Genomic DNA, 15,345 nt, shown 5'->3' with positions numbered 1-15,345 from the left:
CCTTACAAAAGCCTTGCTCTTGAAACCCCTAGAACAGTGGTTCTCAACCTGTGGATCTCAACCCCTTTGATTGACTCTTTTACAGGAGTGGCCTAAGGCCATCAGAAAGCACAGATATTTAAATTATGATTCATAATAGTAGCAAAATTACAGTTATAAAGTAGCAATGAGGTGATTGTATGTTTGGAGGTTGCCACAAGAAGAGGAACTATATTAAAGCCATTTTTCCATAGAAGGACTGCTCTAGGACAATAGCCTTTCTAGGGCAAAATTTCCTGTCTTCTAACTTACAAGCTTGTGACTTACATAAAGCTCTCCCCTCCCCATCACTGCCTAGGGCTTAGTGGTTTTGTCAAGGACCCCAGGATCGGAACTTCCATGGTTATAAGCATACTGCCATTCAGCACCCAGAAGGGAAAGTTCTGTTCTGATGCCCCACCCCCTAATCTCTGTCTAACTAACAGCAGTGTCACCCCTATTCCGGACTGAGAGCTGGTGGTTGTTTCTTGTATAAATCCCAACTTCCCCTCTTTGGATGTTTCAGTTCTCTGATAACCACTTAATAAACAAACATTCTACATTAAAATTCTCCCTTTTGAAGAACCTCGAATGAGGCTGAACCTTCACTTGCTTCCTGAGTCAAGGTGACACATGATCACAGCACAATAGCTGCCACTGACCATTACTTAATACCTCCCTTCCTTTGCTATTTATCCTCTTGTTTCAGCCTCTACAATCCACCCCATCACCTCAGGACTCAGCTAGGACTGGAGATACCAAAATGGATAAAATGTCCCTGTTTTGAAAGGGATTGTAACCAAGGAGAAAGAAATTGTGAACCAAACCATGAAGCAAAGCACTATGGGTAGATATGGCATTCAACAGAGGCACAAGAATAGGGGTGACTGATTTAGTGTAGGGCAAGGGCTGAGAGTCGTGGCAGTGCAGAGTTGATGGGGAAGCCATTGCTTTTCTTTTGTGAAATGCACTTCTTTCTAAACACATCTGTTAAAAGACCTTAACACAGCTTCTTCAGTCATGCCAGCCCTCCCCATACTGTTTTCACCTCTGGGACTTCTCATAGCAGCCTTGGGAGCATCTTCCATGCCTTGAATCATTTTTTTTCTTGCCACGCACAATGCTGGAGGCTTTTATCATAGTACCAAGAATATAATGAGTAGTTAACTATTTTTTCTAGACTTGCAGTTGAAAAGCTGAAGTCCTTATAAATTAAATAACCTCATGTAGGCCTGACAACTCGTAAGTTATAATACAATGGACTCTAAAACTTCCTCATAGCTTACTCTGAAGCTCCATAGCTTTAACACATTTTTGATTGTTTTTAGAATCATATGCTAAAATATTGCTAGTGGCTTCCATCAGATCATGTTCCCTACAAGTACAGGGCCATCTATACCTTCTATTTCCCTGCCTCTTCCCACCCTTTAGGACATGGTAGACATAATGTTATTGTGTCCTGTGTAAAGATTATCCTTGTATTATTCAAATGCTAATTTCTCTGCTCCCATATCTGGTCACAGTCCAGACATGGCATGTAATGCTTGCCCTAAGACTCTCCTGGCTGAACGCTGTATAAACATTGCTCTCCATTTATTCTCTGATGTGTCAATAAAAGCTAACCAACCAATGGCTGAGTGGAAGAGAGAATAGGGCTAGAATTCCAATCCCAGCCAAGGGATGGGGAGAGAGAAAGAGACAGAGAATTTGGCAAAAGGAAAGAGTTAAAGAGACTCCATGGGAACATACCTTGGGCAGAGAGAGCAGACCAATACTAAAATGCAGGTATCTCAGGGATTTTGCCTGGGAGGTAACCAGATTAGCTTAGAGGAGCAGAATAGATTAATGACTGCTAGGCTACTGTGCTGTAAAGATTATCAAATAAATCTTATAGTGTCTGTCTCATTTATTTGGGAGCTAGCCACAGTAGAGAAAAGCTTATCGTTTTTAAAACTGCTTTTACAGGACATACTAGAGATTCAGTGAGCACATTAATTCCAGTGAACGGATTTGCCAACCAGTGGCCTTTAGTGTGCTCACACACTAACTTCAACCATGAAGTATTTGCACTCTAGCAGAATTACAGTGGAAGGAATTTGCAAAAAGGTGTGGATTTGACTGACTGATCAATAACAGCACTAAACATGGCTTCGACCAGTGGAAGAGACAGAGTAGGTTAGTTTTTGTGAAAAGCAAAAAAGTTTTATCTGCTGGCTTGCAAAGAAATGCAGGTGCACATTTCTCAGACCACATAATCATCCCAAAAACCTGTATTTTAATCCATTTCAATTTGTAGTTAAAATAACCTGTACCTTATAAAAACCAAAGGCTTATTTATGTTCATATTTGCGTGCATGTCTAGATGATGTTCATGGTAATATATAGGAAATCATCTAGCAAGCTCTGCTGTCTCCTAGCACAATCATGTTGTATGTCTTCAATATTCATTTATTCCCTCTGATCCATACAAACACACCACCACGTGTCTGGTAGAAAGAAGAAAAGAAGAAAGAAGAAAAAGCTGCTGCAGCAGGAAACAAGTTTGAGTGAAGCAACAGAGCCAAATAAAACTACACGAGTGCTTGTCCCATGCTTGATAAAGAAGGCACTGTGCTATTTGTGTGGATTTGTGCAAACATCAACAAGGAAGCATTCTGAAGGCGGAGGCCATGTTCCCTGAAATAGGTGGGTATAAAAAGCCCTCCACGGGCACCTTTTGGAAGAACACCTTCCTCAGCAACAAAACCTGGTTCACTGTCACCATGACTGGCTGCAATTCCTATCAGCAAGGATGCTGTAGCGTCCCCATTGGCCCAGCTACCACCCTCTGCTCCTCTGATGTATACTGTCCATGTGGAGTCTGCCTGCCTAGCACCTGTCCACACAAGATCAACCTCCTTCAGTCCAGCTTCTGTGACACTTGCCCCCCACCTTGCTGTGTGCCTGACTCCTATGTGTCATCGTGTTGGCTGCTCAACAAGGGCTACCCTGCCCCAAACCTGAAAGGAATCTCTGTTTCCACCTGTGTTGAACCTTGTGAGTGTGACCCCTCTTGCTGCTAAAGGAAAGCATGTAAAGAGCTTCCCTACCTTGCCCTATGGATCTGCAAAGGTTGCTATTGAGGGTTGCTTAGCAAATGGCTTTAGTGAGGCACTTTGGAATATGCTTTGACCCTGAGACTTCATTTTTACAGAAGTATTCTTTCTGTGTTTTGAACAATGATTTCAAATAAATGGAAAAATTGTTCTCCTGGATCTCCATATTTTTAAGGTAAATAAACACCACTACTCCCCAAACCTTGTGTTGTCTCGGTGTCTAATGCTGTAATTACACAAGGACTCTTGACACATGCATCATGAAGCTATAAATGTGTACAGCAGAATTATACTTTCTGATGACACCAACATAAATCTCAATAGCTGAAAGGAAGTCACACTAGGATACGCAGATACATGCAGACGACTGCCTGACTCATAAAACACATTTATACAAAGCTTAGAGTTGTTTTTAAATTCCAAGATCAGCACCTACCTTTAACTTTTGTTTTCCCTGAATATTTAAACAAACTCAAATGTGTCCTTGAAGGCACAGCCAAACTGGCCATTAGACATGCACACATTCACATTCCAAGCATGTCTCAGATGCCTCTGATGCCCAGGTATCTTCTCAAGTGCTTGAAGGAGATAAGCAAGACCAAGGACATGTTTCCAAACTCAGAAGGGCCCCATGCAGGCATGAGAAAGAAGTATAAGAGAAGCTGTAATACATGGCAGGTTAACTTGAGAGACAGCTTGGAAAACTATGGAAACATCTAGAAGAATTGATTTATAAAGGAGGTATGTGAGCCATAGCCTGGAAAATGAGTAGGTTTGAAAAGCAGAGAATGAGAACAGAACATTTGCAGCTAAAGCAGAAACCCGAGTGGGATGATAGACAGTACACCTTTCTTCACGGAAGAAACATGGTATCCAAAGCATTAGACAAGCCACCTGCCCTTCCTACAGGTCAAGCATGGCACTTCACGGTGGCATCACGTTCTAATGCTTTCTCAGTTATCCTTCTTTAGACATGCCATGTTTGGTGAAACAACACCTCACCGAGGAATCTGTACTCAGTGCTTAATCAAAAATGATTTGCCATCCAAATTTAAAAAAATCTGTGATTTCAATTCCACTGGCAGAGTGGTTTGTGCTAAGGAGATATGTGACGATGTCAGAACCATTGCACATTAGGCATTGTTGTGTCTCGACTTCAGCCTACAGGGAGATAAATCAAGGCCAGCTGAGGTGACAGATGTGTTAGAAGGCCTCTCAAAGGAATGTACCATCCATTCCAAGGGAGTAAAACAAACACATATGCAGATGAAAGTCCCTAACATGATTTTTAATGAAGTCCCTCGTTCTACCTTGAATTGCCATCTAAGACCTGGTGTTAACTCTGTGAATCACGTGGTTTCTCTGATGGGATCCCATTCTGCCCTGTTTTAAAGTGCATGTGTCACTCATGTGAAAATGAACGATGACTAAGTTAGTCTTCTTTTCATGACATCTGATCAAGGAGAGCCATGGGATTTTTTTACTCTTTTCAATGTTTTTTATTCTTTGGCCTATCTTTAAGAATAGAGAAGCTGTGGAAAAATAATGTAACACCCCCCTTTGAAAGGCCTCTAGACAAACAACAAAACAAAACAACAGTGCATACTACAGATTTATTAAAAAAGAAAAAAACTAACCCTGCAACATTCTGCCTCATTGCTTGCTCAGAGAGCCTGAATTCCATCATCAGTGAAGAAAGGAAATGTTTGAAGTGTACATTGCCAGATGAAATATTAATAAATAAGTGACCATATTCTTGATGGTTTCGTTGAATGGAAAAGTATCCAATTAATCATTTGAGCTAATTTCTCTAAAATGTTTTAATACATGAAACATCATATAGTGCACACTACTGAAAACTAAGAAGAACTGAGAAATTTTAAACCCTAAAAGTGTCCATGAGTTGTCACTTGGGCAAATTACACATAACTCATACCAGTTTGAGCATGCCTAGAATTCCATAAAGGTAAACTATGATGGTCTTATGACAAAATGGTTGGTCCATGAGTCAAAACGCCAAATTGAATTAATAAGGGCAGGAACTTTTAATAGACAAAAAAAAATGCCAAACTGATTAGATAATCTCAATGGGAAAGGGTGTCACAAACAAAAACAGGACAGGAGGGAAGCTTTCTGATTGGACTCACACCCACTGGGGAAGGTATAAAACAGTCCAGACTGAGAGGAGACATTTGAACCTCAGAAACTTCATCTTTGCAAGAGACTAAAGCCAACCAGACTCCAGAACCATGGCTTGCTGTGTCACCCGCTGCTGCAGTGTCCCCACAGGCCCTGCCACCACCATCTGCTCCTCTGACAAGTCCTGTCGCTGTGGAGTCTGCCTGCCCAGCACCTGCCCACACACCATTTGGCAGCTGGAGCCCACCTGCTGTGACAACTGTCCCCCACCCTGCCACATCCCTCAGCCCTGTGTGCCCACCTGCTTCCTGCTCAACTCCTGCCACCCAACCCCAGACCTGCTGACCGTCAACCTCACCACCTATGTGCAGCCAGGCTGTGAGGAGCCTTGCACCCCAAGGTGCTGCTGACCTGTGGCTCCCTTACTCCTCACATCATAATGAAAACCCCAGGATCGTCCCAATCACTGTCTGCTTCTCTCAGTAGTTATCACAATGTTAAAGTAGGCAGATGACCTAGGCTATGGAAACCCTACCTTTGTTTTTAAGGGAAAGAAATCAAGACTTGGCTTATGCAATCTGGATGAATGGTCATTTGATTGATTTCAGCAGGTGATCATCTATTATAAAAGTGCTATTGAAATCTTTAAGATTTTAAAGTATGGGGGTTTGGGTCATATTGCTTCTGAGGTCTTATTTTCTGTATTGAGTATTTTCAGAAGCAAAATAATCTCCTGATGGGTTTTCTAATAAATTGTATTTCCTTGGCCGTCAGTGTTCTTTATTTATGTTAGTGTTTGGGATATATTTCTTGCGTTTAATAGATTATTTATTATTGTTATTATTATTGTTATCATCATCGTTATTATTATCATAGAATGTTCCAAATGAAGGCACCACCTTCCTAACTTGTTGTCTGTCTTTGCTGTCCATCTTCTCTCCTTTCTCTCAAACTCAATGAATCTTCAAAACAACACTATATAATGATATGGGCAAAATTGTTAGCTTATTAAATGTTCTCAAAGTTATAAAGTTTGTTACTAATGCAAGCAGAATTTAATCCCTGGCATGTCTGACTCAAAAGGCCAACTCTTTCCCACATCATAAAGCCTTGAATACAAAGAGAGGAAGAAACTAATCAGCAGCTTTGACACAGATTCAAAGCATGCCTGGAAAAATGTAAAAAATGAAAAAAAAAGTGACATTCCTCAACAAAATCATGACATCCAATTTTGACTAAAAGGGGGTAAATTGGCTCTAATCAAAACTGCAGATATTCAGCTCTAAGAGCTGGGTTGCTTTAATCTTATTTTCAACTCTAGCGTCTGGACACTAACACATGCTTTGTCTGCCACCTGTTATCAGAGAGGTGATAGACGCGTTGTCAGTAGGATGCAAGCTGCTTTGGGATGATAGATTGAAAGCTAGATGTAAAGCTTCCACCAAAGCTGGGCACAGAGTGCCTGTACCTCCAAAGATCAGGAGGCTGAGACAGGAGGATAAAGAGGTCAAGGCCAGGCTGGGCAACACAGGGAAAGTCTGAGAGAGAGGGGGAGGGGGAGAGAGAAGGGGAGAGAGAGGGAAGGGAGAGAGAGGGAAGGGAGAGAGAGAGAGAGAGAGAGAGAGAGAGAGAGAGAGAGAGAGAGGAGAAGAGGAGGAGGAGAAGAGGAAGAAGAAGAAGAAGAAGAAGAAGAAGAAGAAGAAGAAGAAGAAGAAGAAGAAGAAGAAGAAGAATGAATGAATGAGTGAATATTTTTAAACCATTAGCTAATTTTATAAACAAACATAAACTTACAGAGAAAACTCTTTTCTGGGGCTACAAAGCCTATGTGCACGTATATTACACATGTATTGGATATGTAAACTTATACTATATAATACATATGCACATAAAGACAACAACACATATAGAAAGACAGAAGCCAAATCTGAAAAAGCCCTGAGACAAAGCCAAAAGAATGTTTGTGTAAGAAAAAAATCCTTTATTTTTACAAATAAAATTTTACAGAAATGGTAGATTGCTGCCACTGGGTCCTACATTTAGCCTTTAGCGAGTGAGTCAGCAGATGATCTAAGGATTGTGTCACCTTTCCAGCTCTCACTAGCTTCCCTGGTAAGTGTAGTAGCTTCCACGTCTTGTGGGCCTCTGAGGAGAAAATGCATTCATAAAGTACTGCATCTCTGCTCAGAAAGAATGACGGTCATCATAGATTTATCATTTAATAACTGTCTCGGTCTATTAATATACCTTTAAATCTCATTTATGACTAGAGAAACATGAAGTCCTACATACACAATAATAAGTCTTTTATTGTAGATACGAAATAACAGCGTCTTTCAGCCATGAAAATCTGATGGCCTGCACACCATTTTTTTTCCTGTCTCCAGAAAATGTCAGAGTAACATCCTGCCCTTTGTTATTTGCTGTAAGAACGTAATCTTTCCTTCCCCCATTATGATTCATAATATCAGCAATGTATAATACATGTATCACAAGCCTTTCCAACAGACTGTAAATTCCACAAGGACACAGATAAAGTTTATTTTGCTTGCTGAGCCTGGCATTACACTTCAAGAAATGACTAACTGTGTCATTAATTATTTAATGAATGAGATAGAGCTGAGGAGATAGTTTGGTTGGTAAAGTATTTGCCTTGCAAATCCAAGGACTTGAGTCTGATTGCTAGGACTCAACTGGGTGTTGTGGCCCATGCTTGTAATCACAGTGCTGAAGAGGTGGAGACGGGGTCCCCGGAGCTCACTAACCAGAGAGGTGTCCTCCCTGAGCGGTTCCAGACCAGTGAGAGAGGCTGTCTCAAAACAAAAAGGTAGAAGCTTGAAAAGGTGTCTCAGAAGTTAAGTGGACCTGCTGGTCTGGCAGAGGATCTGGGTTCAGTTCCCAGCAGCCACGTGATGGCTCACTCACATGACCAGCTGTACTCCAAGTTCCAGATGTCTGATGTCCTCTTCTAGACTCTGTGTGCACCAGACACGCGCACGGCGCACATGCATGCCAATGGGCAAATCACTCGTGCACATAAAAAATAATAAACTTTTTAAAAAGAGAGAGAAGAAATGGAGAGAGAGAGAGAGAGAAAGAGAGAGAGAGAGAGAGAGAGAGAGAGAGAGAGAGAGAGAGAGAAAGGAGAGGAGAGGAGAGGAGAGGAGAGGAGAGGAGAGGAGAGGAGAGGAGAGGAGAGGAGAGGAGAGGAGAGGAAGGGTAAATGATATGTAAGGAAAAACAGTGGGATTTGTCCTCTGGCTTCCACATGCATGTGCACACATGAACCCAAATACAGGCAAACACACACACACACACACACACACACACACACACACACACACGAAATATTCATTTTCCTTAAGCAATCCAGTTGGAACTTAGCAACTATTCATTCCGTGATAAATCTCCAAAGGTTCTAGAGTATTACAGACTGTCAACACTCTCTTTCAAAGAAAACCGTGGGAATCGTTTTTTTTTTTTTTATTTTTTAACCTAGTGTACCTGCCAACCATTGGCTCTGCTCTCAGATGTTAACACTGATGTTGCTTACTTACGTAACTAGCCAGAACTCTGAGATCAGTGCCCGCTGTCCCATCTGAGGTGTCCCTCTTACCTAGATTCCTCTTCTCCCTCCTCCTTCTGTGACTGTTCCTTTCATCTTTGTGTTGCCTTGAGTGATCCGCGCCTTATTTCAATAATCATGGTGCCCATCTTTGCATATCACGGACTTGAAGCTCTTTTCATCTCACATGAAGCTCACCGTGGTCTTTTTAAGTAAGAGAATGTAGTGCCCTCCCTTTTCGGAGAAGAACAGCAAGACACACAACAGTAAACTGCCTACACTAACAAGGGAGGTAACCAGTCCTCCTCGGACCAATAATACAGAGTTCTGCTGGCTCCAAACATGGGCCTCTTGGTTCTATATGCCTGTTTCCCAAATATACAAATACACCTAACATCATAGACTGATGGACAGGTAGCCTTAGAGTGGGAGGGGAGAGGAGTATGAGAACCGTGCCTTAAAGGCTGCAGAGTCTAGGCGAGCATAAGCACTCTAAGCTACAAGCACGATACTGCCCAGGAATACACCTAGTTCTTACTCTTAAGCATTGAAATGTATCTGAAGTCTAAATCACTCTTGTGCTTGGCTTTACCTGGATTCTAAATTTGTAGTCTCAATTTATTCTACGTAAAGATAAAGAATGCAGCTGTCCTGTTCCCCATTGAACAGCCAAGGAAGTGAAAACACGGTAACAGAATCAGGGCTAATTCATGATAGGAGTCAAATGCTCAGGACAGGTGCAATGGGAGCATGGGTCAGTCTAACTTGCTATGGGAAACGCAAAAATGAAATGTTATCGTTCGTCTTGCAAACTGGAAAGGACTTTGAAAATGTTTACCAGCCAAACACAACAGGAAAAGTACTGGAGGGCAGTAGTATAATTAGTATTAAAGGCTTTGAAATTATTAGACATTTACTTTTGTCCCTATAACTCTATCTAGTAACTATTTCTATGTCAGAATAATCAGAAACAAGGACACAAAGATTCAAATAGAGAATCTCTATTGCCACAGTTATTAAAGAAAATGGTTGAGATTAATAAAAAGCAAATAATTAATAAAATGAAACCTTAAAGTAACCCAGAAGTTCAATTACTGATAAATACTAGGAAACATAAAAAATCAGGAATGCAAGATAATGGAATGTATGAGCTTATGCAAGAAGATACATTATGGAGAGTGCGAAGACCGCAGCTGCGGAGGAGAGTGCGAAGATGGCAGCTGCGGGCGAGCCGAAGCCCAAAAAGCTCGAGGTGGACGCGCCACAAGCGCTGGGTGAAAATGTGCTGTTTGGAATGGGAAATCCTCTTCTTGACGTCTCTGCCGTAATAGACTAAGATTTCCTTGATAAGTATTCTCTGAAACCAAATGACCAGATCTTGGCTGAAGACAAGCACAAGGAATTGTTCGATGAACTTGTAAAAAAAAAAAAAAAAAAATAGAAAAAAAATCCAAGTTGAATATCATGCTGGTGGCTCTATGCGGAATTCAACAAAAGTGACTCAGCGGGTGGTTCAGGAGCCACACAGATCAGCTACATTCTTTGGATGCATTGGGATAGATACGTTTGCTGAGGTCCTGAAGCTGCTGACGCATGTGCGGATGCTCATTCCTGTGAGCAGAACGAGCAGCCGACAGGAACATGTGCCGTGCGCATCACTGGTGACAACAGGTCCCTTGTTGCTAACCTTGCTGCCGCCAGTTGTTAATCAGAAAGAAAAGCACCTTGATCTGGAGAGGAACTGGATGTTGGCAGAAAAAGCCAGAGTTTACTACATAGCTGGCTTCTTCCTTACAGTCTCCCCAGAGTCAGTATTGAAAGTCGCTCGCGCTGCGCCGAGAACAACAGGACCTTCACTTTGAACTTGTCTGCGCTGTTCATTAGCCAGTTCTTCGAGGAAGCCTTGATGGAAGTCCTGCCTTATGTTGACATCTTCTTTGGAAATGAGACAGAAGCTGCGACTTTTGCCAGAGAGCAAGGCTTTGAGACTAAAGACATTAAAGAAATAGTTCAAAAGGTGCAGGCTCTTCCAAAGGCGAACTCAAAGAGGCAAAGAGGACCGTGATCGTCACCCAAGGGAGAGGTGACACTACAGTGGCTACAGGAAACGATGTCACGGCTTTCCCTGTCTTGGATCAAAACCAGGAAGAGATCAGTGACACCAATGGAGACGGAGACGGATCTGTTGGAGGGACTCTGTCTCAACTGGTCTCCGACAAGCCTCTGACTGAATGCATCCATGCCGGCCACTGTAGAGTAAGAGCCATAGTTAGGTCAACTGGTTGTACTTTTCCGGAGAAGCCAGACTTCCACTGACGGAAGAAAGAAAACTTAGGCTGTGGAGTGGAGATTTCAGTGACCACATCCTGAGCGTTCCTGCCATATGAAAGAATAAAATTATCTTCTGTCTTTGCCCACCATGATTCTCATTATTAACGTAGAGGGCTCAGTGCTACTCCTAGAACCTTTAGTCTCTCGAAATCTGGGGGGGGAAATATGTTTATTTCCATGGTTTGTGAGTGCCTCTCAAATGTCACGGGAACACACATTTCAGTAGAAACTTTAATTTCATTTTCAATTGTTTGTAAATTCATCAGTATTTAGTGAATTGATCATTTTTTATATTTCTGCTTCCAATGCAATTTAATATAATAGACTTTTTAAAGAAATTAATGTTAACATCATTCTTGAGCTTTTTAATTTGGAAGTGTGTGTGTACACACCTCATACACACACACACACTCACACACACACATATGAATGATAATTGTCAAATAAGGTACAGAAATGTTTAATCACACCAAATTACTCCTCATAAGCTCTTCCGTGTGCTTCAGACACCTGATGGACTTGGGACAACTGACTAATCCCCAATTTTGCGTTATGTTCAGATTGTAACCTTCTGCTTACTGATGGTACTCTGTAATCGGATACAAATAAAAACTTGCCATATAGAGATTTTTTTTTCTGTCTTGCTTTTGCTCAATAAAATAAGGAAGAGTCTTATTTAGTACTGGGGGGAAAAGATACATTATATAATCTACATAAAATGATTCCAGAAACGTAAAAATGGATGGTTGTATAGTCAAGAATCATTCTATCCTATTTATAAGTATGAATTTTTATGCCTTTTTACATTTTCAATTTTAATGAATATGAAATATTTTATATAAAAGCAATATCTATTTGTAAAGTTTGTCCATCCTTCTCATCAAACCACTTTAGTGTAGTGTTGAGCTTCAAGTGCCCCAAAGCTCATGGACAGTAACTAAAATACAATTCATCTCTTCAAAAAATAAAAGAGTTCATCAAGCTGATAGAGAAAGGGGCAAAGAGACTAGAGCAGCATTCTGCAGATTACTGTCATGCCCCTGTGGTCCCTCATAGCCTGGTGGTGACACTGTAGTTGGAGAAGCCTTTTGTGGCACATCATAAAGCTTGTGTCCCACTGACAAACAGCAAGTGTAATCAGTTAAGATTTGGCAATGAATCCAAATAAAAGGTAATTAGCAGAACAGGGACTCTTTACAGGCATCTAAATGGCAGGCCAATTACAGGATAATGGGATTAGGAACATAAACTAGAACCAGGAAAGAAGCCCATTGGTAGGGTCAACGCCCACTGGGGAGGGTATATAAGAACCCCGGAGCAAGAGGAGACATTTGAACCTCAGAAACTTCATCTTTACAAGAGACCAAAGCCAACCAGACTCCAGACCATGGCTTGCTGTGTCACCCGCTGCTGCAGTGTCCCCACAGGCCCTGCCACCACCATCTGCTCCTCTGACAAGTCCTGTCGCTGTGGAGTCTGCCTGCCCAGCACCTGCCCACACACCATTTGGCAGCTGGAGCCCACCTGCTGTGACAACTGTCCCCCACCCTGCCACATCCCTCAGCCCTGTGTGCCCACCTGCTTCCTGCTCAACTCCTGCCACCCAACCCCAGACCTGCTGACCGTCAACCTCACCACCTATGTGCAGCCAGGCTGTGAGGAACCCTGCACCCCAAGGTGCTGCTGACCTGTGGCTCCCTTACTTGGCACCAGTCTTCGAAAGAGTCAACCAGGGAGCTCTATGTTTACCCGGGAGACCCTGCAATCAGTTTATTCTGATTTAGAAGTTGGGGTTGAGTGAAATTGTCATGACAACGTCCTCTCCTGCCTCAGCAAAAAGAAACCAGAGTCTTTGGTGACACGGTGCTTACCGTGTGGACTGTTGATACTTCAAGATGTTTGAAGATGTTGACTCCTTCATGTTAATGTGTGCCTTCCCTTGGGTGTTTGGGGTTTCTGTTTTCAGTCTTGGTGGGTATCTCTCTGCGAATCAAGGAATTTCCTCATGGTCTTCCTAATAAATCTTGCGTCTATGGCATAGCAGAAATGTCTATAACTTTTGTTTATTTCTATGGCTTCATTAAATGTGTTTCTTAACTCCTGATGTCATTAGAAGAAAAACTGAGAGCCTTGAAAACAGTGGTGGTAAAGCAAGACTTACTGGATTTGTCATTTTAGCTAGTCTGGGGAAACCTCATCGTCTGGTGTCATAGTTGGGGTTTCTAGTGCTATGATAAAACACCATGAGCAAAAACAACTTGGGGAGAAAAGGGCTTATTTGGCTTCCACTTCCTATCATAGTTTATGATCAAAGAGATCTGAGCAGGAACCTGGAGGCAGAAACTGAAGCAGAAGTCATGGAAGAAAGCTGTTTATTGGCTTGTTCCTCCGGGCTTGCTCAACCTGTTTTCTTATACAATTCAGGACCAACCTCCCAGGGGTGGCCCCACCCACCACGGCTGGTCTCTCCCACATCAATCATTATTCAAAACAGTACCTTACAGACCTGTCTACAGGCCAGGCTTATGGAGGTGTTTTCTCAGTTAAGGTCCCTTCATCTTAGATGCCTCTAGCTTGTGTCAAATTGACTTTTAAAAACACCGACCAGGACACCCGGTATGCTGATTTGAATGAGAAATGCTTTCCATGGGTATCTGAGTACTGGCCCCCCACTTGGTAGCACTGATTGAGAAGACTATAGAACCTTTAGGAGGTAGAGAAAGTACACCACTGTGGGCTGCCTTTGAGGTTTTATAGTCTGGCTCCACTTCTGTTTTCTCTCTCTCTCTCTCTCTCTCTCTCTCTCTCTCTCTCTCTCTCTCCCTGTCTTTCTGTATCACTCTGTCTCTGTCTGTCTCAGTCTCTGTCTCTCTGTCTCTACCTCTCTGTGTCTCTGCCTCTCTGTGTCTCTCTGTCTCTGTCTCTCTGTCTCTCTCTGTCTCTCTCTGTCTCTCTCACTCTCTTGCTCTCTCTCACTCTCGCTCACTCACTCTCTCGCTCTCTTGCTCTCTTGCTCTCTCTCTGTCTCTGTCTTTCTGTATCTCTCTGTCTATCTCAGTCTCTATCTTTCTGTCTCTACCCCTCTGTGTCTCTGTCTCTCTGTGTCTCTCTGTCTCTTTCTGTCCCTGTCTCTCTCTGTCCCTCTTTCTCTCTCTGTCTCTCTCTGCCTCTCAGTCTCTCTCTCTGTCTCTCTCTATCCCTGTCTTTCTGTATCTCTGTGTGTCTCAGTCTCTATCTCTCTGTCTCTGTCTGTGTCTCTGTGTCTCTCTGTCTCTTTCTGTCCCTGTCTCTCTCTGTCTCTGTCTCTGTCTCTGTCTCTCTCTCTGTCTCTCTCTCTCGCTCTCTCTCTCTGTCTGTCTCTCTCTCTCTCTCTCTCTCTGTCTGTCTCTCTCTCTCTCTCTCTCTCTCTCTCTCTCTCTCTCTCTCTCTCTCTCTCTGATTCCTGACTACCAGGCTGGGCTCATACCCTCGCTGCCATGTCTTCCTCATTATGGGTTAAGTCACAATGAAACTGTGAGCTAAAGAAAAAATTTTTTTAAAAATCCTTACTCTCCAAATTTGCTTCTTAACATTGTATTCCATCACAACACCAGAAAAATGACACCCAGTATGGAACATTCCAATACATAGGTGTATATGAAGCTAGATGTCCCTGAATTTTCCCTTCCAACCCCTGTTTACTGGCAAACTAGTCATCATATCCAGGAAATAGAACCTCCCTAGATAACCATCAGTAGATGAACAGCTAAAATAATACATGAAAAACTGTTTTATATAGTTAATCACTGCGGTGGTGCAAATCAAAACTCAACATCTACAAAGGGCAGAGTGTCTGAAACTAACTTCTGACAGGACCAACCGGAGAAGACTCAGATTGACCAGTCAGCTCATGCATTATTGATAACACCATGAGTTATGGGATCTCATTATGGCTTGGATATTAAGTGTCCCCAAACGCATGTGTTGAAGGTTTGCTCCCCAGTTGACAGCAATGTTGGGAGGCAGTAGAGACATTGGGAAGTATGGCCTAATAGACGGAAATGGAGTCCTTTATAGAAGTTAGGTCTGGTTCTTCCTGCCAGCCCCGTGCTCTCAGAGACAAGACAGATATATTTACAAATACCTTGGCATATAGCTAGGCTCTTCGCTGACTAGCTCATAACTTAAAATAACCTATTTATACTAATCTACGTTTGT

The 15,345-nt window shown here is 42.4% G+C and overlaps 3 protein-coding genes and 1 pseudogene across 3 annotated transcripts; all 4 read left to right on the top strand.

Annotated features, from left to right (window-relative positions):
- The first annotated feature begins 2,780 nt into the window (after positions 1-2,780).
- On the top strand, positions 2,781-3,080 carry LOC120095334 (keratin-associated protein 3-1-like). Its single transcript, XM_039087841.1, has one exon. It carries the CDS (start codon positions 2,781-2,783, stop codon positions 3,078-3,080), a length of 300 nt encoding a protein of 99 aa, XP_038943769.1.
- Positions 3,081-5,331: 2,251 nt separating this feature from the next.
- Krtap3-2 (keratin associated protein 3-2) lies at positions 5,332-5,662 on the top strand. Its single transcript, NM_001408659.1, has one exon. It carries the CDS (start codon positions 5,363-5,365, stop codon positions 5,660-5,662), a length of 300 nt encoding a protein of 99 aa, NP_001395588.1. The 5' UTR covers positions 5,332-5,362.
- Positions 5,663-10,030: 4,368 nt separating this feature from the next.
- Adk-ps1 (adenosine kinase, pseudogene 1) lies at positions 10,031-11,133 on the top strand (annotated as a pseudogene).
- Positions 11,134-12,535: 1,402 nt separating this feature from the next.
- Krtap3-3 (keratin associated protein 3-3) lies at positions 12,536-12,835 on the top strand. Its single transcript, NM_001408642.1, has one exon. It carries the CDS (start codon positions 12,536-12,538, stop codon positions 12,833-12,835), a length of 300 nt encoding a protein of 99 aa, NP_001395571.1.
- The last annotated feature ends 2,510 nt before the right edge of the window (positions 12,836-15,345 follow it).

This window comes from Rattus norvegicus, chromosome 10, assembly GCF_036323735.1.
Source record: "Rattus norvegicus strain BN/NHsdMcwi chromosome 10, GRCr8, whole genome shotgun sequence".
Lineage (NCBI taxonomy): Eukaryota > Metazoa > Chordata > Mammalia > Rodentia > Muridae > Rattus > Rattus norvegicus.
Note: the sequence above shows the minus strand (reverse complement) of the source record. Positions and strands in the feature narration are given on the sequence as shown.